Source organism: Schistocerca nitens, chromosome 10 (genome assembly GCF_023898315.1).
Source record: "Schistocerca nitens isolate TAMUIC-IGC-003100 chromosome 10, iqSchNite1.1, whole genome shotgun sequence".
NCBI classification, from domain to species: Eukaryota; Metazoa; Arthropoda; class Insecta; order Orthoptera; family Acrididae; genus Schistocerca; species Schistocerca nitens.
In genome coordinates this window covers 96,381,461-96,406,387 of record NC_064623.1, presented here as the reverse complement: position 1 = coordinate 96,406,387, position 24,927 = coordinate 96,381,461, and the positions used below count along the sequence as shown (strand labels likewise).

The 24,927-nt window shown below is 42.1% G+C and overlaps 1 protein-coding gene across 1 annotated transcript in view; it reads right to left on the bottom strand.

Annotated features, from left to right (window-relative positions):
* LOC126210637 (uncharacterized) overlaps positions 1-24,927 on the bottom strand; it is a 126,922-nt gene that overhangs the window by 96,721 nt on the left and 5,274 nt on the right. The window contains exon 4 of the mRNA XM_049939954.1: positions 1,590-1,735. Coding sequence (XP_049795911.1) covers positions 1,590-1,735 — 146 coding nt within the window. The remainder of the gene's footprint in view (positions 1-1,589; positions 1,736-24,927) is intronic.

Here is a 24,927-nt window from a genome sequence, read left to right as displayed (position 1 = left end):
CAATTTAAAGTCCAGCTCATACACTTTCACCATTGCTATCGCTCATGTGTTGGATGGTGTATTATCGTGGTGAAAAAATACTGTTTTGGGTACCAACCTTAGTCTTTTTCTGGGCAATGAAAGTTTCAAATGATCCAACAATGAAGCATGTGTGGATCTGCCAGGATTACTCCTTGGAAATCCCCAAAACAGTGGCCATCACCTTACCAGCTGACAAAATGGTTTCTGTCTTTTTTGCTGCACTTTCACCAGCCTTTGTCCTGTTTTGACTGCACTTCTGACTCTGGCATGTAATGATGAATCCAGGTTTCAACAGTAATAAATCAGTTCAAAAGGTCTCATGGATTTCAATTAAACGTCACCAGACATCGTATTGAAATGTTCTGCCAGATGCGCTCTCAGTTGAGTTTGAGCAATCGTGGCACTCACTCCAAACATGACTTCTTCATAGCCAATTCTCCATGCAGGATATTAAGCACTCTCTCAGTTGTGATGCCTCTAGATCTCAATCTAGATGCAATCTTAAAAATCTTTATTCAACAGACTCATATTACCATATGACAGATTTTGTCAATGGTCTCCTTTGTAGTTACACAAATGGCTGCAGCACACTTCATCTTCGGTGCTTGTCCGGCCACATTTAAATCGATTAATCAAAAAGAAAATGGTGCAGTGTCTGTGTGAATCTCATCCAATTATGTTGTAATTTGTACAGTAATCCAACTCTTCAACAGAAAATATTTAATAACAGCACGAAAATCTGTTTTCTCCATTTGCAATTGCAGTCAACGTATTGGCCAATTAAGACAGCTGTCAACAATGGTCTGTATGCTGCACATCATTGCTTTATACAATCAATGGAATAATCGAGCTTACCAGCCTTGAAGGCACAACAAAAACGTTCCATACCTTCATGGAAATTTACCAGACTTATCAAACTACTCTCACAGGACACTTCTAGCTGGCAGCCCATTTACTGACTACTATCACTGGAAGCTGATACCCAGATTTCAAGAGCCACGTTTGCTCGCCAGATGTCAGAATCCTCACTGCAAGTCACTGCCAGTTCGACCAACATCTGCGCACCCTCTGCCTGCCCAGTGAGCACACACTGCTGCAAGCCAAACTGCAGTGTTTACAAGCTGTGGCTGGAATACCAACAGAGCACCCAGCCAAGAACTGGTTCGACGCCTTACCCTGCCCACCCCCCCCCCTCCCCTCCCCAACCGTACCACCCCACCACCACCTGCTGGATGAGGGCATCAAAGGCATCAGATCTCTGACAAATGTTGAACTGAAAAAATAAATCAACTAATTCCAAACTGAGTGTGGCTGGATTATTCTAGAACCTCCACACCTGGGTTGATTCCACAATTTTCAATGAGTCTATTTTGCCTTATGAGATTTTATTTTTGTTTTGGAAAAGGATAAAGAAATCTACAGTTTAAGGCCACAGGTCAGATTCTTGGAATTTTAAGTGGGCAGTTGCTGTTGACAGATGGAGCAATACACTACTAGACTCATTACTTTATTTACCGACATTGAATGTTAATCTGCACACACTATGTTACCCAAGTGGAGTTACTTACGATAATTTTATGCCAGACGTCGGGTGAGATATCTGACAGAATTTCGTGCTGCGTAGCGAGTAAGTGGGCAGCACTGAAACTGTCCACCTCTATCATTTCATTTGTATCCTCCATCTCTATCACTTCTTTTAGAGGTGATGCTCTTTCTAGAAAAAAAAAGGAAGATTTACTAATTTATTTGGTTCACAATAATTATGTGAAACTCCAGTTGCACAATAACATTAACAACATACACAGAGTCAAAAAGTTACATATAATCGGAAGAGAAAAATGCAAAGAAAGATGGAAGGAAAACTGAAGTTTAAGATTTCACGATTACAAGGTCATTACAGACTTAAAAAGATTACCGAAGGACATGCATCGTATCCATAGGTAAGAAGTCAAGTCCTGACATTTTTAAACAAAGTACTACAGAAAGATAGACTCTTGGGCTTAGGCAGAGAAGTAGGTCCAGTATCACAGTGTCACACCACAGTATATATAATGTGAGGCCCGTGGTCAGCTAGTGTGAGAAAGATGTCAAATGTCTGACAAACAGAGGGGTAACTGTTGTCTGCCTCTGTAGCCAGTGATCTGACTGTAATTCTGAGAATACAAGTTCAATTCCTGCTACTGCCAGGGATTTGTTCTCGGAGAAAGGGCTCAAATGGGGTCCACTCAGATTCGTAAAACCAGCTCGAGAGGAACTCCAGTAAGAAGTAGGCCCTCCATAGCGCAATCAAATGATGCCATATGGTAGAGGATGACACGGCGGCCCATCAGCACTGAACGGTTCATCAGCGCCGCAACACAGAACTGGTTGGGGCCCCTGTTGGGTACGACATGTATTGTGTTTGGACAGATGCCAAGATAGATAAAGATAAAACATTCATCTGAGCATAACAAGCATGTTTGGAGCAGATAAAGTATTGCTTATCACCTTGATAAAATGAAGCTAAATTTGAATTTTTTATTTGTTTGCTGGTACGCAATGGAATCCCCATGACAGCATGATATAGCACATCACTACAGGAGCCACAACAAAAAAAAAAAAATGCGCAGACTACTGGTATCATGGAATATCGTGTGACAATTTGTTTTCTGTAACTGAAGGAGAACAAGCCAACAAACCACATCAAGTCTGTGTTCAGCAACAATTCAACATCACATGACACTGTGGTTAGTGGGTGCAGACGTTTCCGATGTTGTCAAACAAGTCTCAATGACAAACAATGAAGTGGCAGACCATCTCTCTGTGAAGAACTGAGAATCGCACAAGAATCAGAGGACCTGGTGCTTGAAGGCCAGATAACCACAATCGAGCCTACAGACAAACAAGTGAAAATCGGTTGTCGGTCAGATTTCAACATCTTGCACAATATTTTGTATGTGTCAAATTTCTCTGCTTGTTAGGATCCACCACTATTTACATCCATTAAAAAGGGTGACAAATCGAGGAAGCAGTGGAAATGTTGCAGCTATATCGCACCGATTGGATGACTTCTTGAGCTACCAAATCAACACAGATACATCAAACTCACCCCAAAACAAAGGAGCAAAGCAAGCAGTGAAAAAATGCAAAAAGCCAGTCGTCATCAGAAAAGTCAATCTTCGGGCTCGCTGATTATGCTCATAAGGGGCAAACTGTCATAGATGTACTAGCAACATATCCTGATGAGGTTACAGGTGGTTGTCAAAACAAATGTCAAGGGGAGTTGTTCACAATGTTTTTCCTTCATGACAATGCACCAGCTCATTCTGCACAGGACACAGTAACACAAGTTGCTTCTGTGAGCTATCTATGTTTGTATCTCCTCCTCCCATGATCTCCTGGCATGGCAGCCCATGACTTCTTTCTCTTTCCTAGGATGAAGAAATCATTGCAGATATGACATTCAAAGGTGGACACTTCTGAACAGACAAAACGCAGACTTCTACAAGTGACGTATTCTCCTAGTTTTTTACCATTGGGAAAAATGTGATGTACTGAAAGATAAAATGTAGAGAAGGATTAACACCATCACTAAGTGTCAAAGATGTTGCTCGATTTTTCAAGATTATAATCAGAAGTTTATAACTATCCCTAGTAGGATAGTTAGCACTTTGCCATCCGCACATCTTGTACAAATTTATTAGCTTGGCACGGGCAGCGCTGATTTGGATTACTTGGCTTGTCGCCAGCCACTTGTCACCTTTCCCTTGATGACAAGCTTCAAACACATTGACTTTTGCATGCTTTAATTTTTCCAGAAACCCTCTATTTTGCTGTATCGTTCCACAAACTCAAATTTTATTTTCAAATAACTTTTCTGCAAGTTCTACACTATTATAATATTTATCCATGTAGAGGTGATGTCACTTTCCGTAAGAAGGTGTCAATAGTTACATCATTGCTTTTGCTAAAGGCTGTCCAGCGGCGGAATATATATTGAATGAGGAAATGTATCCCATACTCGAATCACACAGCATCCAAATGAGTATGGCACATTTCGTAATTTTCGACAGATTGTAAACTTTAAAATTTAACCGTCCATGCCACGGTATCATTCCTTCATCAGTTGAGATGTTTTGACTTAGATTAAACATTTCTTTAAACTTTTTGGAAAAATAATCAATAATGAATTAAACTTTGAAAAGCCAGTCGGCATTATCAGGTTTATTGTTGTTGTCAGAGAAATGTAAAAATGATAATATTTGTCTGAATCTGTAGTGGGACATTGTTTTGCAAAATATGTGTGTGTCTATCAATGAATTCGTTGACCAATAATCATCGATCCTTGCTTTTTCTACAATTCCCATAAGGATAGCAAGCCCAAACCATTTTCCAAGTTCAGGTCCCATAACGTAGACAAATCTGACATTTTTTTCCAGTTTCCTTCTATTGCAATTTTGACTGTGGTACCTGCTGGTTTCATTGCTAATATATTCAAATAGACTGTTCCCAATATATAATTCTACGATATCCTTGACACACTGTGTATCTTTGGGAAATATGTTTGGACCCAGAGATCCTTCAATAAATCAGTTGGCAAACGTAGCATTCGCCGAATTCTTCTTGGACGTATTTCAATATCTTCCGACGATTCTGCTTCACTTTCATGTTATTGACATCGAGTGTCTTCTTCCCAATCGGCCAAGTCGTCCGGAACATCAGACATCGTAAATAATTATATTGTCTCTTTCATCAGCCATGCTGAAAGAGCACACATACTTGTTGACGTGTGTAACTCATTGTTACCTAAACAAAACACCGACAGAATGCATAAGATACGAAAGTGCTGCTGCCGGCCACTGCACGACACTATGCTCACAATACCACTGTGGTGTCGCCGGCCACTGAGTGATACCACGCATACGACACCACTGTGGTGTGGCCGGCCACTGACCACTATTTCGCGCACAACACCACTGTGGCGTCACCAGACGGCAGAGTGTTAAGATGCTGAGGTAGCATTCAAAGTGTGACAGAGAGTGTAAAGTAAGAGAGGGGGAATCGGAATCAGGAAGGCAATTCCGTAAATCAAAAGGTTTGTAACTGACATACTTAAAATGTTTAGCATTCTTTATGAGTTGATCGATGGCAGACATGGTCCATTTCACACTGAGAATATTTGTATTGTGTATAGCCTGAGAGGAATTTAACCATCTATCTTATGGACCACGAACATCGATCCGAGAAGATCTGCTTGATAAAAATATATGGGAGACGTGTATTTTTATTTCAACAAATTAAATATTTCACATCCTTGCATCTGAAACTAATGGAAAACCATATAAATGAAAACACTAAATATAAAAATATTATACACATGTAATACTGAACATATTTATCAAGTGCTGCACAATAGTAATCTCTGATCCAATAATTATGAAGTTTGGTTTTACAAGTGCAATTAACTAACAATGTTCTCTATCTGAATCGTCACCCAAACCTGCACATTTATGAGAAGGGTATCTCAAAGCAATAAGAGAGCTAATATTTTTTTATGAATGGAAAAAGATAATAAAAATAATACAACATTGTTGAAGATACACAGCATATCAGTGAGATTCCTAGAAACCCCAATGTTGGTGAATTGATAAATGCTGCAAGAAGTACTAATATAAAGATCTATACAAACAACACATTTGTCATATGCATGAAGACTTAATATTCTTACTCCAAGTTAGCTGAACAGTGGGGCAAATTCAGTCTCTCTGCCATTCATCAGTCTCATTTCTTTGCGAAAATTTATCAGGTTAGAACACAAACTTTGGTGATCAATTCATTGTAAAACTTCATGGTTAACGTGAAGCTTTGGAGTTAATAATTATTCCCACTCTCAACACAATTACCTTAGAAGTACCATGCAGTTAAGGCAAAGTTCCATCAGCCAACCCTACCATCCAAATACTCAGCAGAACCAAGCCAGCAACATGACACGGTGAAGGAAGTCACCCGTGTCCTTCGAAGAAACTGTTTCTGCATTTGCCTTAAATGACTTAAGGAAAAACACACAAATCTTAAATCCGGATGCACAGGTGGGGATTTCAATTATAACCCTCCTGAACACCAGTCTAGTCTCTTAATCACTGTATCAGGTCACTTGGTGGAAATTGAAAGAGAAAAGGTAATCAATCACTGTAATTGATGAGAAATTACTGAAGCAAACTGGATTGTACTATCTGTAGAAGACAGTAGTACTCTTGTTTCAAATACATAAGTGATTGAAAGGTAACAAATATTGGTGCTTGTAGACACCATGCTTTGTAGCTTTCAACAAAAAAAACTTAATCTGTATATTCTTACATCGCATTACTTGATCCATAAAGTTGCAGGAATTCTGCTATAACCAAATTTTGTATGCTGCTAATGCCTCAGTTCATCATAAGGCCAATGAACCCTGGAAAATGCTGTCTTTTCCAAGCCGACACACACGGATGTGTATACGCTAGTGAATAGCTGTCATCATCCTGTACAGACCAATAGTGGCCTGAATACACTGGGAGATACGGTGCACATTATCGTTGATAAATACTATCTTCAAGAGGAGCTTTTACATCTCAGATAAGTTTTATAAGCTAATAGCTGTCCACCATGGAAGATGCACTGAGCTTTGCAATACAACCAAGTGTCTGAAATCTACCTTGAGAGCTGAAGAGGAAAGGTTCTACGTCCTCACAGTAGTTTGTGGGGAATCTGTCTTCTAAAATAGGTTATGTTCTCTCAAAACATAAAGTCAAGGTTATTCTTCTGCTAGTACCAAAGATTGCCACACTCACTGGCTCTGAAGGATGACTCGATTCTGCGAAGGAAGGTATGTACAAAATTCCGTCACTGTCATTCGTCATATATCGAATATATACACTTTACATACAGTTCGAGAAAAGCGCGTGGAACATCGATGCTGTATCTGCCTGCTAAAACCTCACGAACCTGCTGTGGCCGAGCACTGTACACAGGCAAATCACACCATGGCCGACTAGAATGTTCACATTTTAGTATCTGTTTTGTCCTTCTGAAATTCAGTTTTCAAGGAAGCTACTGAAACACAGTTGATGAATGATTTACTCAGTCAGTATGATGGTTGTAACCAACAGAAAATGTGAAACCTTGTAAAGGCAATAGTTAACTCTCAGACAACAGTTCTGTCCCCGTTGACTAGAATTTGTGAAATGGCATCCTTTACAGAGGAGTCACGATAGGTTATACTCCGTCAACCGTGTGTTATTTCTCCACAATCATTTGCAGTGAACTCACATGCACTTGACTTGTCCTAGCAGAATACACAGTAGGTAGCAGCACTTTATCGCCGCACGGAGATGACTGAACGAAATAGCAGCAGCAGATAAAGTGTGGTTACAGATGAATTCCCACAAGTTTATGTACTGATGAAACAACAGTTTCCTTTGACCTGCAACATATGCTTTATTGTTCACACACTGGGCATGTTTTGTATCATCCCCTCATAAACAGTCATCATGAACAAAAAACCTTATTTTTGTTTCTCCTTGTCCTTGCAACAGACGAGTCATTCTCGGTCTGAGGTCTGATGGGGTTACCCCTCCTTTCTCACCTTTCACAACCCCTCCCCCTTTTCTCCCCAATGAAGGAACCAACAGTTACAGAAGCTAGCATAGTTCTTTCTACCTTTACATGGTGGCTACCTGCAGTACACGAATTTTGTGTCTTAATAGTAAGTATAACTCAGCAGCCATTCTGTCTCACTGTAATATATTTACACAGCTAGCCATTAAAATGGTAACACTCAGAATGGTAGCAAATAATGAAATCTTATTTACTGTGCATATACAGGAGATAGACAAAAATATGAATACACCACAAGGAATGCATGCTTGAACACAAATGCAGATGCTAGCCACACCTGCAGGTAGCACTGTTGTATCTGACCACGAATGACTCATATGCAAAGCCCTCAACACATCTGAAGTGTCAGTCACAGTCAGAACAGTGTTGTATGTAGTTGTGAGTGAATTACATCTGAGCTAAGTGAATTCAAACACGGCAAAATTGTCAGTCCTTCTACAGTGGGTGATTCCGTAACCAAAGTACCCGAACTGTTCGGTGTTTCGAGAGGCGGTGTAGCGAAGATTTACATCACATTCAGCCAAAGTGGACAAAACATCATTTACTAAGTCAACATGCAAGCAAAAGGATGTGTCAAGTGTTCGTAACAGCCAGCCACCGAAGACAATTGTGACAATGAATAAAACAACAGCTGCAAAAGTCACTGCAGAACCAAATGTCGCACTCTCGAACCCCGTCAGTACCGAAACACCACGAAGGAAGCTCCCTGTAAATGGACTTGCATTGTGGGCTGTAATTTCGAAAACTCTCATCGGTGATGCAAATACCCGTAACAGGAAAATGTGGTGCCACAGCAATAAAATCTGGACTACGGAGCAATGGAAATGTATAATTTGGTCCAACGAGTCTCGTATCACATTATTTCCAATTTCTGGCCAAGTTTATGTTCGAGGAGAGAAACGTGATGGGGTTCGGTAACGATTTGGGCAGCCACATTGTGGTATCCCTTAGGACCCACACGGTTACTCTGCAGTACTGCATTACTACCGAGGATTGTGCGACCATTTTGGCTGATCAGGTCCATCCCTCGGTACAATATTTGTTCCCCAATGGAGATGCTATGTTTCGAGAGGCCAGGGCCCCTGTTGCCACAGCAGACACAATCCAGGACCAGTTTTGTGAACATGAGGATGAACTGTTGCATTTCCCCTGGTCACTGCAGTCATCAAATCTCAGTATTATTGAGTCTTTGTTGTCTACTTTGGAGAGAACAGTGCGTGATCGTTATCCACATCCAGAATCATTACCTGTACTTGCTAGTATTTTGGAGGGAGAAAGGTATAAGATTCTCTTGAAAACCATACAGGACCTGTAGTTATCACTCTTGAGAAGACCAGAGGCTGTTTTGAATGGCAACATATTTTCTGCACAGTATTAGGCACGGTAATGTGTCGTGTTTTTGGGATTTCCATATTTCTATCCACACCCTGTACAGTAACGCCGAAGAATCTGTGATTTGAAGCTATACAGGGTGAGAAAAATAGTATGAGGGAGCACTAAAAAGTAATATGTCTGAATTTTTTATTCTGTTCTCAATGTCAGTTAAGATATGCAGTTGCATCTCTCTTTTGCTGGAGAGCTCTGAACTGTAGTGTGTAACATGGTGATGTGTAACATAACTATGTCGACACATGAGGAACAGTATACTGTAATCGAATTTCCAATCTGAAAAGTACGGTATCATCGAGAAACTGTGGAGCACATCAAAATCGGCAATGTGAATGGGTACCACAGACGTCAGCGAGGACTCGTTACAATCTGCAACGACATGTCGGAGGCGCCCCTGAAGAGCAAGACTCCCCTCTCAGCATGGCAATGTCCTCACACTGAGGTCTACAGCATCAATCTAGCGAGACCTTTGCCCCAGTTCGAGACTTCACTATAGCAATCACTGTCTACAGTTTAATTAGTGCATCAAGTGATGCTTTGCTGCTAGTCCATTACAGTTTTACATTATCCATTACTCCTGTGGCAAAGAAGTGTGGCAAAGTTAAGTGAATCTTTTATTCGTGTCTATAATACAATGAACTAATATTTCAAGTGCTCTAGTTTGATAAGCCTTCGCCCAGAGCAATCAAAGAACCAACAGTTGCGGCTGGACAAAAGTAGTCTCCCGTGGTCACAACAACGAGATTGTCCACACAAGGAGCATCCTCTCCTTCAGCAGGAAAGTGCTAGACCGCACACAAGCACCGAGACATCTGCAGCAATCTGACGCCTTAGGTTCACTGTCATAGTTCGTCCTCCACACAGTCTCAGCTCGGCCCCATCCAATTTTCATGTTTTTCCGAGGCTTAAAGAACACTTTTGAAGCCTTCATTTTGATAGTGATGGAGCAGTGCAAGCAGAGGAGAGGTTGGGCTCTGTAAAAAATTCAAACATTCTACAGTGACTATATCAACTATTCGTCGGGAGAAATGTATCTTTTGCCAGGGTGACTACGCTGAGAAATAAATATGCAGATGTTAAGGATGAATACGTACATTGTTAACAAATTTGTTCTATTTGAAAAGCTTTGGGAGTTTTCACGTAAAAAAATTCGAAGGCACTACTTTTCGGAATGCCCTCGTAGTTGAAAGAAAATGTTGTGTAGACCTCAACAATAGGGCACAGCCCTGGCCTTAACACATCAGAAACATAATGCCTGCTGTGCTGACTATAAGAACCAGAGGTGATCACGTCGCGTGCCTAATGGCACCGCACGTTGTCGTGATACGTGCTGAGCTCATATGACAGAGAAGAACACAGTCTGTAAATGTCCATTCTTCTCAGACAATATGAAGAACAGATGATTATTGGTTCTAGTTGTACCTGGAAAATGGCGTACAGAAGGTAGAGATGGCCCATACTTTCTTGTACTTATCTGACTAATCCTATACCACTATCAAGTCAAAATGATTCCTTGATGAATAAATTACTGAACTGAATTATGTTTCCATGTTATATATTCTAATTTTAGAAGTGATCTCCACTGGACTAGCTCAGCTAATGTTCAAAATTTATGTGCATATTTGATAGAAGGCCAATGGAAAATGTAGAAATTTCTATCGCAGCAAATGAAACACCAGCAAATCTTATGAGGAGGGAAAAAGGTCTGCAAGCATGGCACAGTCGGCCAAAAGTTGTGATTAAACTGTGATGTGGAGCTCTGTAAGAAACTGATTCCTGTTACAGTTAAGCTTCTGATCAAGTAGTGTAGATAGAAGAATGTGAAAAGTTTAACAGCAATTTCAGTTCTCCTGGTGTTTTTGATTTTGAAATTAAAACAATCAGTAAATGTGGTTTAAAAGGCTATGTTAAATGCAACCTAATCACGCACAGAACTTAGTAGAGTTATGTAATTATGTACAAATATGCATCAAAATACTTCTCAGAACTTGTCAATCATCTATTATAGATTTTCTGACTTTTTCCCACAGTTTTTGATATTATAACAAAAAGTGTATTACAAATGGCAAAGTGCATTGAACATGGCACACATTAAACATGGCAGGCTCTGCTACAGGTCCTGTTGATACAATGTTTGTTTCATATTCACATTCATTGGATTCATCTACTCACAACCAGATCGTCATCTTCTCATGTAATCTAGACCTTGGGCTGACTACACGTCAGTTTATAGCTACAGCCACAATTTGGAGAGGAGGTTGTCAGAGAGGGTAGGGTGTCCACGACCACCTTTCAGCTCAAAGCTTAATAAGCAGTCAAACGGCCTGTGATAGTGGCTTTAACATTGTCATCAATGAGTTGTTAATTCATCAATGAAATTTAACTAGAAGTCTGAGCTGTCAGGGGGGTTGTAGCTGTGTAACTCAGTTTTTGGAGCATTTGGCTGGCAAAGGAAAAGGCTCCACGATTGGATTCCAGTTCAGCACACAGTTTTAATTTGCTAGGAAGTTTCAAATCAACATGCAGACTGCTGCAAAGTGAAAATTCATTCTGGAAAAATCCCCAGCTCTGTGGCTGAATACTACAGCACTTCAAATATGGCCAACTTTTTTTACCACTTTGAGGGCTGGGCAGCTAGGGTGTAGTTCCAAGTGGATGATACTGTGCTCTTTCACGGTTCTTCTGAATTTTGTGTAGTGGATTCTTTTGCACAGAACTCACACCAGCTTACTGCATTTGAAAAAGGGGAAATTTTCTACAAAATACTGCAAAGAAACAGACTTGTATTGGAGACTACATTTTTTTAACTACTGAAATGACAATATGTTGTTTTTGAAATGACAAATATTTTTTTTGTCTTTTGTTTTCATAATGGAGGCAAAATTAGAAGTTTTTTGGTACTAAAATGAAAACTATTTGAAAATGTGGCTTTTGACTGAAAAATACTTAGTTGCTTTTGTCTTAGTATGAAAAATTTTTGAGCATTTTGGAAAACAAAGTTCCTACTTCAAATTTTTCACAATAGTGATCGATATCTTTTCTTGCCACTCACCTAGAACTTGTCTAGCTTAATTCTGCAAATGCCTTACACCTCCTCTGATGAAATTTTGACATTTCTGTAGCTAAAATCAATTTAGGAAGACTGTCTTCTACAGAGTCTATTTATAAGTGAACAATTTTGAGTGGAAGTTGAATCAAGTAGGTGTCCTTTGTTTATCAAAGTTGCTGCCAATTCAGTAAGTAATCTCCAAGGTGTTTGGTAGTAGGCCTCGACTTTTTATATTAAAAAATATGAATTTACTATCAATATAATGAAAAGGATAGACTGCTACTCACCACATAGCACGAGATGCCGAGTCAAAGATAGGTACAACAAAAAGACTGCCAAACAAATAAGCTTTCAGCCAAAAAGATCTTCATCAGAAATAGATAACATACAAACACACACTCACGTAAACGAAATTCAAACTCACATGACCACAGCCTCTGGCTGCCGAGGCCAGAATGTGAGCAACAGCGCACGAAACCTCAATCTTTACCTGGCAGACGATCTCTAACAGCTGTCAGATTTATCCACCTACAAACCCTGCCACAGTGACCCCATTCCAGGAATACAGCAGGATCTCCAGTCTCTCCTCAAATCCTTAGGCCCAAACCAAAACCTCTCACTGGAGTCCATCTCTCTCCTCCTACTCATCACTACATTATATATGCTTCCTAAGTCCATAAACCAAACCACCCAGGATACCCCATTATAGCCAGGTACTGTGCCCTCACTGAGGGAATCTGTGCTCTCATAGATGAACAGCTTCAGCCTATTACCTGCAATCGAATCTCCCGTATAAAAGATACCAACCTTTTCTTTGGCTGAATCTCTACAGTTCCTGTTCTTTTATCACATGGTGCCCTGCTCATCACTATTGATGCTATCTCCCTTTACACTAACATCTCTAATGTTCATGGCCTTGCTACTATCTTTCCCAATGCCCGACAGATTTCAAACATACAACCTCCTTCCTAGTCACTACAACCTCCCATATCCTCAACCACAATTACTTCTCCTTCGAAGGAATCACCTGCAAGCAAATCTGGGATATGGCAATGGGCACCCATGTGGCACCATCCTCTACTAACCTATTCATGAGCCATCTAGAGGAACCCTTCCTAACCACTCAGAATCCCAAATCCCTCACCAGATTCAGATTCACTGATGACATCTTTGTGATCTGGATCAAGGGTGAAGACACCCTATCCACATTCCTCCAAAACCTCAACATGTTCTCCCCCAATTGCTTCACCTAGTCCTTCTCCAACCCAACAAGCCATCTTCCTTGACACTGACCTCCACCTCAAAGATGGCTACATCAGTACCTCCATCCATATCAAACCTACCAACCACCAGCAATACCTCTGCTTCGACAGCTGCCACCTGTTTCATACCAAAAAGCCCCTTTCATACAACCTAGCCACCTTTGGCTGTCGCATCTGTAGCAATGAGCAGTCCCTCTCTAAATATACCAAGGGTTTCACTGAGGCCTTCACAGACTGTAATTAACCTCTTAACCTTGTACAAAAACGGATCTCCCATGCCTTACTTCCTCAGTCATTTCCCAAAGTCCCACTGTCTGCCCACAGAGGAGCATTCACCTTGTGTCTCAGTACCACCCAGGACTTGAGCAACAATCACATTCGCCACCGGGGTTTCAACTACCTCTCTTCATGCCCTTAAATGAGGAATGTCCTACTCACTATCCTTCCCATCGCTCTCACAGTGGTATTTTGCCGCCCACTGAACATACATCACATCCTCGTACATCCCTATAGAACACCGGCTCCCAGCCCCTTGCCTCATGGCTCATATCACTGTAATGGACCTAGGTACAAAACCTGTTACATACATCCTCCTACCACCACCACCACCACCACCTACTCCAGTCCGATCACTAACAATCACCTATCCCATCAGATGCAGGGCTACCTGTGAAACCAGTCATGTGGTCAACAAGCTAAGCTGCATCCACTGTGCTGTGTCCTATTGGGCATAACAACCAACAAGCTGTCTGTTGTATGAATGGCCACTGACAGCCTGTGGCCAAGAAACAGCTGAACCACCCACTTGCTGAGCATGTTCCCTAATACAATGACTGCCTCACAGCCTGTGCTGACCCTTCTTATGAACACCATACACAGTCCTCTACTCCACCAACACACCCGCATTCTCTTCACTTCTCTCCTTTTCCGCTGATCCCCCCCATTCCACCCTTCAACTAACCTCTTGACTGCACCTAGTTGCCCTACCCTCTTTCCACCTCATTCCTGTATGCTCCCACTAGCAGTACTTTACCATCCCCCACCCCTAACCTGCTATCCCTCCCCCTTTCTCCCCACCCCAGTCTCCTCCTCACTTCTGCCACCCAGACTGCATCCCTCATCACGCGCTACTGCTTGAAGTCTGGCCTTGGCAGGTAGAGATTGTGGTCGCATGCGCCTGTAGTATGAGCACGTGCGTACACGTGCCTATGTGTGTGTTTTGTCTAATTCTGATGAAAGCCATTTTGGTTGAAAGCTCACTTGTTTGACAGGTTTTTTGTTGTGCCTATCTGCAACTCAGCATCTCCACTATATGGTGGGTAGCAATCTATCTTTTTCGTAATACTGTCTCCATTCCACCCTGGATTTTCCATATTTTGAATTACTAACATCATCATGAAACTGTGGAGAGAGAGGAAAAAAACTTTCTATCATCACTTTAATTTGCCTCCTCTCCAAAGGACAGTAGCGTAATCAGCTGATCTCCATGGCCCACAGAAGCCTTGTTTTTATTATAATTAAATATAAATGCAGGTTTTATCTTCTCCATCATCCCTAATTTTGTTCTGACATTGACATTGGATGCAGCCATTTTGTGTTTTGTCATTGAAAGAAATACATTCCTAATGACTTTCCATTTCACAAACAGCAAATGGTCTCATCTGTGACAGTTCACTCTCTTTCAGCTTCTGCACAATTAAATCTTTTCCATATTTCACTACTGTACTGTCAGGCCATCTTAAAAATAAATACAGTGCATGTTGCAGACAACAATTAATGCCCTTTTCACTGGGTGTGGGCTTGTGAGGTATGGCTAACAGCAACACGGGAAACATAAATGCCGCAAACCAAGTAACACACAATGTTGTCTGTACTCCTATCCTGCCAATACAAGTGACAGGTGCTGCAAGTGTGTGTTTTCGTGGAAATACAAACATTATAAAGTACCTTTATACAGAGTACAGACACGTCAAATTTTGGAATATATTTACAAAGCTGAGAAACGATTGACGTAGGTCCTACAACGCTCGTCTTTTTGGAGCATAATTCTTGCAATGTAGAAGCTACCTACATTGCTAGTCTCCAAAAAATTAAAATTTCTTTGCAATATTTTTGCTTCCTTCACTTGAGTGGCTCCTATTAACAAAGTGTTAAAAGTTCTGGGCCAGAAATTTGTATGCCATCCTTTGGCTGTTTAACAAGCCTGCACATCAAATTTGGGGTCAATCAAAACATGCAGTACTGGTCATCAGCTTTGACTCATCATGTAACTGTTTTTTGTTATGTGACATCACAGTTCTGTGGTGTATTTGAAATGGATCTTGTCTGAAAAGGACATTGTATAGTAGATGGTGGTCCCTTCTAGGATTGTTAGAGAGTGACTGGTCTGATTCAGTGTTGCTTATCATGCTTTGTATATTACTTGTCTGCTTTCTATTGGAATTGCTTTTGGAGATTTGTCACTGAGTTATTTTAGTGTTAGCAGTTACTGGCTACTGATTTGTTTTTGTCTATAGAACTCTTGGTTAGGCATGTTGTTAATGGATGGAGATTTAATTTTTGCTTTACATTTGTTATTAGTTATGGATACAGTAAGGAAATTCACTAGTTTTGAAAAGGAGTGACATGGTCAATTTGAAGGTAACAGCAATATGACAATATGTAAAAAGCATAACAGTCTATGATCGCTAGTATTTGTTTTATTCAATTGATGATCAGTTTCAATAGTAATGATGACTTCAGTTTGACCTAAAACCTATAAATAGTAATGTGATTAATTTTCCAAGGAGACACTAACAAAAATGCCTGTGCCCTTGAAGTTTGTTAGAGACAAATAAAATATATAGCCTTGATTGGCATCATTATATGGTGTAAAAACATGATAAAATTATAACAAATACTCATGGACTGTAAAATATGGCCAATATTAGCACATAGAGCTTACAGCTGCAGTACAAACAGCTGAGGGAGCTTGGCCACAAGGAGCCATACGTTACAAAATCAGGGAAAAGATTTTTAACATTCAACAGGAAATAAAATAGGATAAATTAAAATGCAATAAAAAGGAGATAAAGCTTAAGCATGGGTCCACAGTAAAGTGTTGGCAAAAATTATAAATGTTAGCTCTCAAACAGACACCTGTACCATACACAGTACACAATTAATGTTCAGAAATACTTGCAATCATAGACTGCTTTGGTTTTTACATATTGAATGCAGTAAAAAGTCATTTCAAACAGCATTGTAGGAAGTGTGGTATGTGTGTTAAATTCATGTCTACAATTGTGTCTTAATTATAAATGAAGATTGATGTTAATAGAATTTTTTTATGAATCTGTGAACTGTGTTACTAGTTGCAGTAAATAAAGATTTATTAATGTTATAACCTTTAATCACCAATAATTGTGTGGATATTCAAACACACTCACTTAGAAACAATAGCTGGTTACATTATAACAACTCAGTATCTCTCATTCGACTGCCGTGCCGTGACATGCGGCCGGCGCCATTCGTAGCTAGGTGGCGCTCCCGCGCTCAGCCGAGTTGCAGAACGCCTCTATCGCCATTTGCGCGTACTGTCGTGGCGGCACTGTTAAATGTCGTGGCACTGTCACAACACTTTTCCCCCCTTGAAAAAAAAAAACACTCACTTCCTTGGAGACATGCACAGTGCGGAGACATCCATGGCATCTTGTGAGGCCCCGAGAAGATCCCGCAGACAGACACAAGAGTATGGTCGAAAATGTTCAGGACGGAAGCTCGCACGTGGAACGTGCCTCCTGGACGAGATGATGGGTGAAAATTCCGGAGCAGCATCCATAGGTGTCGTGGACCTGGGGGTGTGCTCCAGTGAGATGGGTCCCGGAGAAGGCGGCGTCGCGACTGGGGCTGGTTCCGGCGTACTCTGAAGCGGTAGCGACGTCGGCTGCATCAACACGTACGGTAGATCGGCAGCAGCGACAGGACTGGCTTCTCGGGCTGGTGGAGGCGAAGGAAGGTGCGGTGGCACCGGCGTGGCCACCACTCGTGGGTGCATCTGGTCGTAATGGCGAACAACCGTGCCGTCATCCGTACGTATTTCACAAAGCCGGCAGCCGCGAAGAGCCCTGACCACCCCTGGAATCCATTTAGGGCGAGTTCCATACCCTCGTGCTCACACGTCGGCGCCCACTGAGTATTTTCCCGCACTAGGGGACACAGCACAAGGCCTGACAGGGTGAAGCAGGTGCAGTAGAGCGTGCGGGTGGCGGCCATGCAAGAGTTCAGCAGGGCTGCGATCACCCAGAGGCGTGAAGCGATAAGAACTCAGAAATTGCAGCAGAGCGTCATCTGTGGAAAAATCACTAAGGAATTTTTTCATCTGGCTTTTTAAAGTGCGGACAAGGCGCTCGACCTCCCCATTCGATTGCGGATGGAAGGGCGGTGCTGTAACATGATGAATCCCTTGTCCAGTACAAAAAGCACGGAAGGCCTGCGAAGAGAAGTGAGGGCCGTTGTCCGTGACGATCGTGGATGGAAGACCTTCTAGCGCAAAGATTTTGGACAAAGCCAGCGTCGTCGCCGCAGTGGTAGGTGACGGACATCGAACAACAAACGGAAACTTTGAGAAGGCGTCAATCAACAGTAGCCAATAAGTACCGAGGAAGGGGCCGGCAAAGTCAGCGTGCACCTGTTCCCATGGCTGCTCCGGATCAGGCCACAGATAGGGCATTGTACGAGGTGCAGCCAGTTGTTGAGCACGCTGACCACACTCAGCAACCATCTGGGCGATGTCCGAATCAATACCGGGCCAATAAACGTGCCTGCGGGCCAGGGACTTAGTCCAAGAAATACCCCAATGGCCTTCATGCAACAGTTTGAGAATGTCTTTGCGAAGAGAGGCTGGCACCACGACCCGTGGAGATGCGCCATCCGTGGCCAGAAGAACAACACCATCATGAATAGACAGACTAAGGCGCAAGGCATGGTAGCTGCGAAGGGGATCCGATGCCTGGCCCTTGGTCATGTCCGGCCAACCCCGTTGAACAAAACCGATCACCTGACGCAGGACCGGGTCCCGCGCAGTAGCCGACGTGACCTGCGAACTTGTAAGTGGAAAACCCTCAACCGCACGACATTCTTCCTCATCAATGTGGAAACGAGTAGTTCATCACGATCGAAAACTGGGTCGGGGCCCATCGGGAATCGCGACAAATGCGTCAGCGTTGGCGTGCTGGGCCGTGGGGCGATAGTGAATCTCATAGTGAAAACGAGACAAGTATAAGGCCCAACGTTGCAGGCGGTGAGCTGCCTTATCCGGAAGCGACGCCGATGGGCTGCACAGAGAGACCAGCGGCTTGTGGTCGGTGATGAGGTGAAACTTAGAACCATCCAAAAAACGCTGAACTTTTTGGAGCATAAATGATAGCGAGCGCCTCCTTTTCGATTTGAGAGTAACGCCGTTGCGCATCGTTGAGGGTCTTGGAAGCATAGGCGATGGATCGTTCCGACCCATCCTCATACCGATGGGCGAGAACAGCCCCGAGGCCATACTGTGACGCGTCAGTCACCAGAACCAAGTGCTGACCCGGACGGAATGTGGCAAGACAAGGCACCGACTGCAAATGAGCCCTCAGGCGGACAAAAGCCTGCTCACACTCGTCGGACCAACAGAAAGGGACGTTTTTGCGTAACAGCTGGTGCAGAGGATGAGCTACCACCGCTGCGGATGGAATGAATTTGTGATAATAAGCAATCTTGCCTAGAAACGCCTGAAGTTCTTTGACCATAGATGGCCAGGGTAGAGTGTTAATGGCCGCAACGTGCTGACGTAGAGGACGTATACCCTCACGGGACAAGTGGAAACCAAGATACACAATGAAGGGTTGGAAGAACTGTGACTTGTCCAGATTGCACTTCAACCCAGCCGAATGCAAAACCCGAAACAGTGAACGCAAATTGCGAAGGTGCTCCTAAGTGGAGGCCCCCGTGACAACAATGTCATCCAGATATTTGATGCAGCCGGGAACGGAAGCCGTGAGCTGTTCCAAAAACCGTTGAAAAATGGCCGGCGCACTAGCGACGCCAAATGGTAACCGCTGGTACTGATACAACCCACAAGGAGTGTTGATGACGAGAAATTCCTTGGAAGAAGCATCCAACGGCAACTGATGGTACGCCACCGATAAGTCAAGTTTGGAAAAGAACTGGCCCCCAGAGAGCTTGGTAAATAATTCCTCAAGACGGGGAAGATGATAAATGTCAATGAGGCTCTGAGCGTTAATGGTGGCTTTAAAATCACCACACAATCGCAGACTCCCGTTTGGTTTGGAAACCACCACGATTGGCGATGCCCATTCGCTGGAGGTAACAGGAAGGAGAATCCCTGAAGCTGTTAACCTGTCTATCTCAGACTTGACAGGTGCACACAACGCCACTGGAATAGGGCGTGCCCGAAAAAACTTAGGGCGAGCTGTAGGTTTAAGAGTAGTGTGGGCTTCAAAATCCTTGGCACGACCCAGACCAGCAGAGAACACGGACGAAAATTCAGAACACAATCCATCCAGCTGTTGATACGGAATATCCTCAGATATGAGGTGCACATCATCATCAATGGAGAACCCGAACAACTGGAAAGCATCATAACCAAACAGGTTTTCAGTGCCCGCATGATCAACCACATAAAACGTGAGGGGCCTAACAACCGACTTGTAGGCAGTGGAAGCATCAAACTGGCCAATGATAGGAATTTTCTGTTTATTACAAGTTCTCAGACTTCGCGTAACTGGAGACAAGGGAGGGGAGCCCAACTCCAAATACGTGCGAGAATTAATGAGAGTTACTGCAGAGCCAGTGTCCACTTGCATGTGAATGTCTTTATCCAGGACACGAACAGTAACAAACAACTTATTTGTTTGAGAAAGCACACAGTTAACATCCATGTCCAATGCCTCATCCTCGTCGACAGGAACTTTAGGGGACTGACACACAGAAGCAATGTGGCCTTTTTTCCTATATGAATTACACGTGGCCCAACGTTTTGGACACGCGGCCCTGTCATGCTGTACGAAACAACATGGACAAGACAGAAGTGCGGAACGAACCTGCTTCTGGGGTTGCTGTTTTCGCTGCGAGCGTTGCGGCCCAACGCGACGTTGTTTACGTGAGTGAACTGCCGCCACATCTTCGTTCTCCTGTGAAACCGGCAAATTGTCTGCGTCGAAAGTTGACTGTACATCGCCTACATCACACCACGCGTCTATTTGCGCGCCAGCAGCATGAGACACTTTAAAGGATTGAGCGATGCTTAGAACTTCCGACAACGACGGGTTTGGCAGTTGTAGGGCACGTTGCCGAACTTCTTTATCAGGAGCAAGCTGTAGAATAGCATCCCTAACCATTGAATCAGCATAAGACTCATGATGAGTGTCCGTGACAAACTGACATTTCCTACTCAGACCGTGTAGTTCCGCCGCCCAAGCCCGGTAAGATTGATGGGGCTGTTTACGACACCGGTAGAACGCCACGCGGGCGGCAACAACGTCGGTGTTTTTGCGGTAATAGTTAGACAATAAGTCACACATTTCTTGGAAGGACAGGGAGGCAGGTTCCCGCAGAGGGGCTAACTGAGATAGCAGCTGATAGATCCGTGGGGAAATCCAAGATAGAAATAACGACTTACACATAGGAGCATCGACAACACCGGAAGCCAAGAAGTGTTGCCGCAAACGCTTCTCATAATCCTCCCAGTCTTCAGCGGCCTCGTCGTAAGGAGGGAATGGAGGCGGAGAAGAGGAAGACAGATGATGAGTAAGCGACATCGACAACGCCTGAATAGCAGCCGTCACCTGTGTTTGTTGTGCCTGAATAGCAGCCGTCAGCTGTGTTTGTTGTTCAATGAGCGCTTGCACAAGCTGTTCCATGTCTGCCCCGTCACGAACACACAAATCACAACGCAGTGAAAATATCCGACCTCGCTGCCAAAAAGTGTTATAACTTTTAATCACCAATAATTGTGTGGATATTCAAACACACTCACTTAGAAACAATAGCTGGTTACATTATAACAACTCAGTATCTCTCATTCGACTGCCGTGCCGTGACATGCGGCCGGCGCCGTTCGTAGCTAGGTGGCGCTCCCGCGCTCAGCCGAGTTGCGGAGCGCCTCTATCGCCATTTGTGCGTACTGTCGTGGCGGCACTGTTAAATGTTGTGGCACTGTCACAACAATTAAGATTGGTGGGTATCATGGAGTTTGTTCCACCTGTTTCAGTAAAGTCTGGTTTTCAATGACGGATCAGCCAGTTTCAACTTTTTAGTATCGTGGACCTTGTTTTAGTTGCTTTTGTAAAGTGAGGTTTTTGGTAACAGTATTGGTTAAATACAGTCTTGTCTGCAATTTTTAGTTTTTTAGTTTTCAACTAAGCGTTTCACCTTATTTAGGCATCTTCAAGTTGATCTTAATTTGGTATTTCTTAGAATGATCCTTTAGACAGTGTAGCCAAAGGGCATCGTCGAATACATAAGGTCAACGTCACCTTCATTAAACTCAGTAAAAACTTCCTAGATGGACATGGGTGACTCCCAGAACTCCATAACATGTTCCTGGAACATGTAACCGGAACGTGTTACGCAGGACTTGGAGTCACTCACGTCCACCTAGGAAGTTTTTACCGAGTTTAACGAAGGCGATGTTGACCTGAAGTATTCGACGATGCCCTTTGGCTACACTGTCTAAAGGATCGTTCTAAGAAATACCATATTAAGATCAACTTGAAGAAGTCTAAATAAGGTGAAACTCATACTTGAAAAATAAAAAAATAAAAATTGCAACCAAGACTGTTTTTAACCAATACTGTTAGGCACTGGTTTGCTGTATGCCACCGATGGATTGGAAGAATTGTTTGGTAACAGCTAGTGCAGCGAGGGTTTTTTTTTCCTTTCCTTTTTGGTCAAGTGAACTTTTCAATGCCAGCTTTGTGGTTTCATGTACGTTAGTGATTCCAATATTGCAAATTCAGCGTAATGTTGGATCATTGGATTTTTGCATAAGGTTTTGTTTGCATCTTAAATTTATTTATTAAGCAGCTTTTGGTGTACATCTATGGAGCATGTCCAAGTACATATTCACACATAAATACATTATTTTTACTGATTCTATCTGCAGATTTGCTTAGGTGGCTAACAGATTTTAACCATAATACTTCTGCAAATTTCCATAATAGTTACATAATTTTAGGTACAGTACGTCAAACAGGTTTTATGACATGTCATACTGTGTACATAAATGAAACAAAATTTCAATGCAATAATTCTCTACCATAGTTACATAATTTTATATATTGGTATAAAACAGTCATATAGGGCAGATATATTCTAGCTCCAATTAGGTTTACATTAACAAAAAAATTTAAAAGTAATAATACTATACCGTAGTTACAACATTTAGATATAATAATGCTGTTAAGAATTTACCTCATTTTCCTTTTTCTCTCTTCCTGTGTATGTTAGTTTCATCTGAAAGAAATTCTCTAATTGAATACAATGTGGTTTCTAATTACAGTTGTTTGATCAAATGTTTAACTTTAGTTTGCAATTTGGCATTAGTGATGAGTGGTGGTAAACAGTTTTACAACTTCATTGTCGTGTAATCAATGCTCCTCTCATTTTAAAATGTGTTATGCTGCAAAATTCTTAATTTTGTGTAGTTTCTATTGTAGTGGTGGCCCATGTCTTTATTTTTTGTTTAACTTATCTTTATGACCCCAAGTGAGGAGCAGAATTCTGTATATGTACAAACTGTAGAAAGTTGGAATCTTGTATTTTTTGAATTCAGGTTTGCCACTGTCTTTCATTCTTGTGTTTACTATTATTCTCTTTTGTAATTTCAATATCTTAATTGCATCAGTAAAGTGGCTCCAGATCTCTATCTCATAGCTCATTACAGCACCAAAGAAGCATGAAAAAATACACCCTGCACAGATCATCTCCATTTATTAGTGACTTAATCAGTCAGAGATAAAACAGCACTGCTAAGTTTGTTGTTTATGTTGGCAATATGATCTTTCCATCCTAAACTACTATTTATAGCAACCCCTAAAAATTTTGTACTTTCAACTACTCTTACAGCTAGCTCTTGCAATTTGGTCATGTAATTTGTTTTCGTTCTGTTGTTTCTAAACAGCATTGCATTAGTTTTTTCATAATTGAGAAATAGCCTATTCACGTCAAGCCAAAGAGTGGTCATTTCAAATGTTTGATTGCTTAAAAACCAAGGAGGAGAAGGGACATCAAAAAGAGAGTGACAAATTTCTGACAAAGGTGAGCATTAAGTACTATGTAAAAAAACATCACGCGACACAGACCGAAGAAGAGTTTCTTCCAGCTAAAAAAAAAAAAAAAAAAAGAAAAGAAAAGAAAAGGGGGGGGGACAAGTTTTTGGTGAAAATTCAAAATCATATGGAATATAGAGAAACAATCACAGGCAGATGTAAGAGTAGCGTAATGGTACAGGCAAGCATGATTTGGTGACATACAAAGTGAGGAAAATATAGTGCTGCCTACAGAAGTAAAAGGAGGTTCGGTATTGCAGGATAAGAATCTGCCACAAAAACAGAATGACAGTCAGAGCCAGTTCATACAGGAAACAAATACTACAGAGAAGTATGCAACAGAAAACAGACAGGGACATCTCTGCAACAGATTTATGAAAGCACAGAGAACACAATACAACTTACTAGGCTGGAAGAGTCTATTACACTTACCACAGCCTTAAGACATCTGATAAGAAATAGGCACACAAAAGAAGAGTATATTACTTTCCCCATACCTTATTTCGTAAATAGAATTCATTGGTAGATTGTTATCTACCAACAGAAGTGAAAAAACTGGAGAAGTTACTGACAAGGGAACCTCCCCATCGCACCCCCCTCAGATTTAGTTATAAGTTGGCACAGTGGATAGGCCTTGATAAACTGAACACAGATCAATTGAGAAAACAGGAAGAAGTTGTGTGGAACTGTGAAAAAATAAGCAAAATATACAAACTGAGTACTCCATGCACCACATAGGCAACATCATGACAATGTGAGCTCAGGAGCGCCGTGGTCCCGTGGTAGTGTGAGCAGCAGCAGAACGAGAGGTCCTTGGTTCAAGTCTTCCCTCGAGTGAAAATTTTACTTTCTTTATTTTTGCATAGTTATTATCTGTCCATTCGTTCATTGACGTCTCTGTTCGCTGTAATAAGTTTAGTGTCTGCGTTTTGCGGCCGCGTCGCAAAACTGTGCGATTAGTAGTCGAAAGGACGTGCCTCTCCAATGGGAACCGAAAACATTTGATCGCAAGGTCATAGGTCAACCAATTCCTCCACAGGAAAACACAACTGATATATTCTATACAACACTGGTGATGGCATGTGCGTCACATGACAGGAATATGTTGTCGACCCACCTAACTTGTACACTTGGCGAATGGGTAAAAAGATTCTTCTACCTTGCCCGATTTAGGTTTTCTTGTGGATGTGATAATCACTCCCAAAAAAGTGATGAAAACATAAGAGTTTGTCACATAAACTGAAAATAAACAATTAAACTT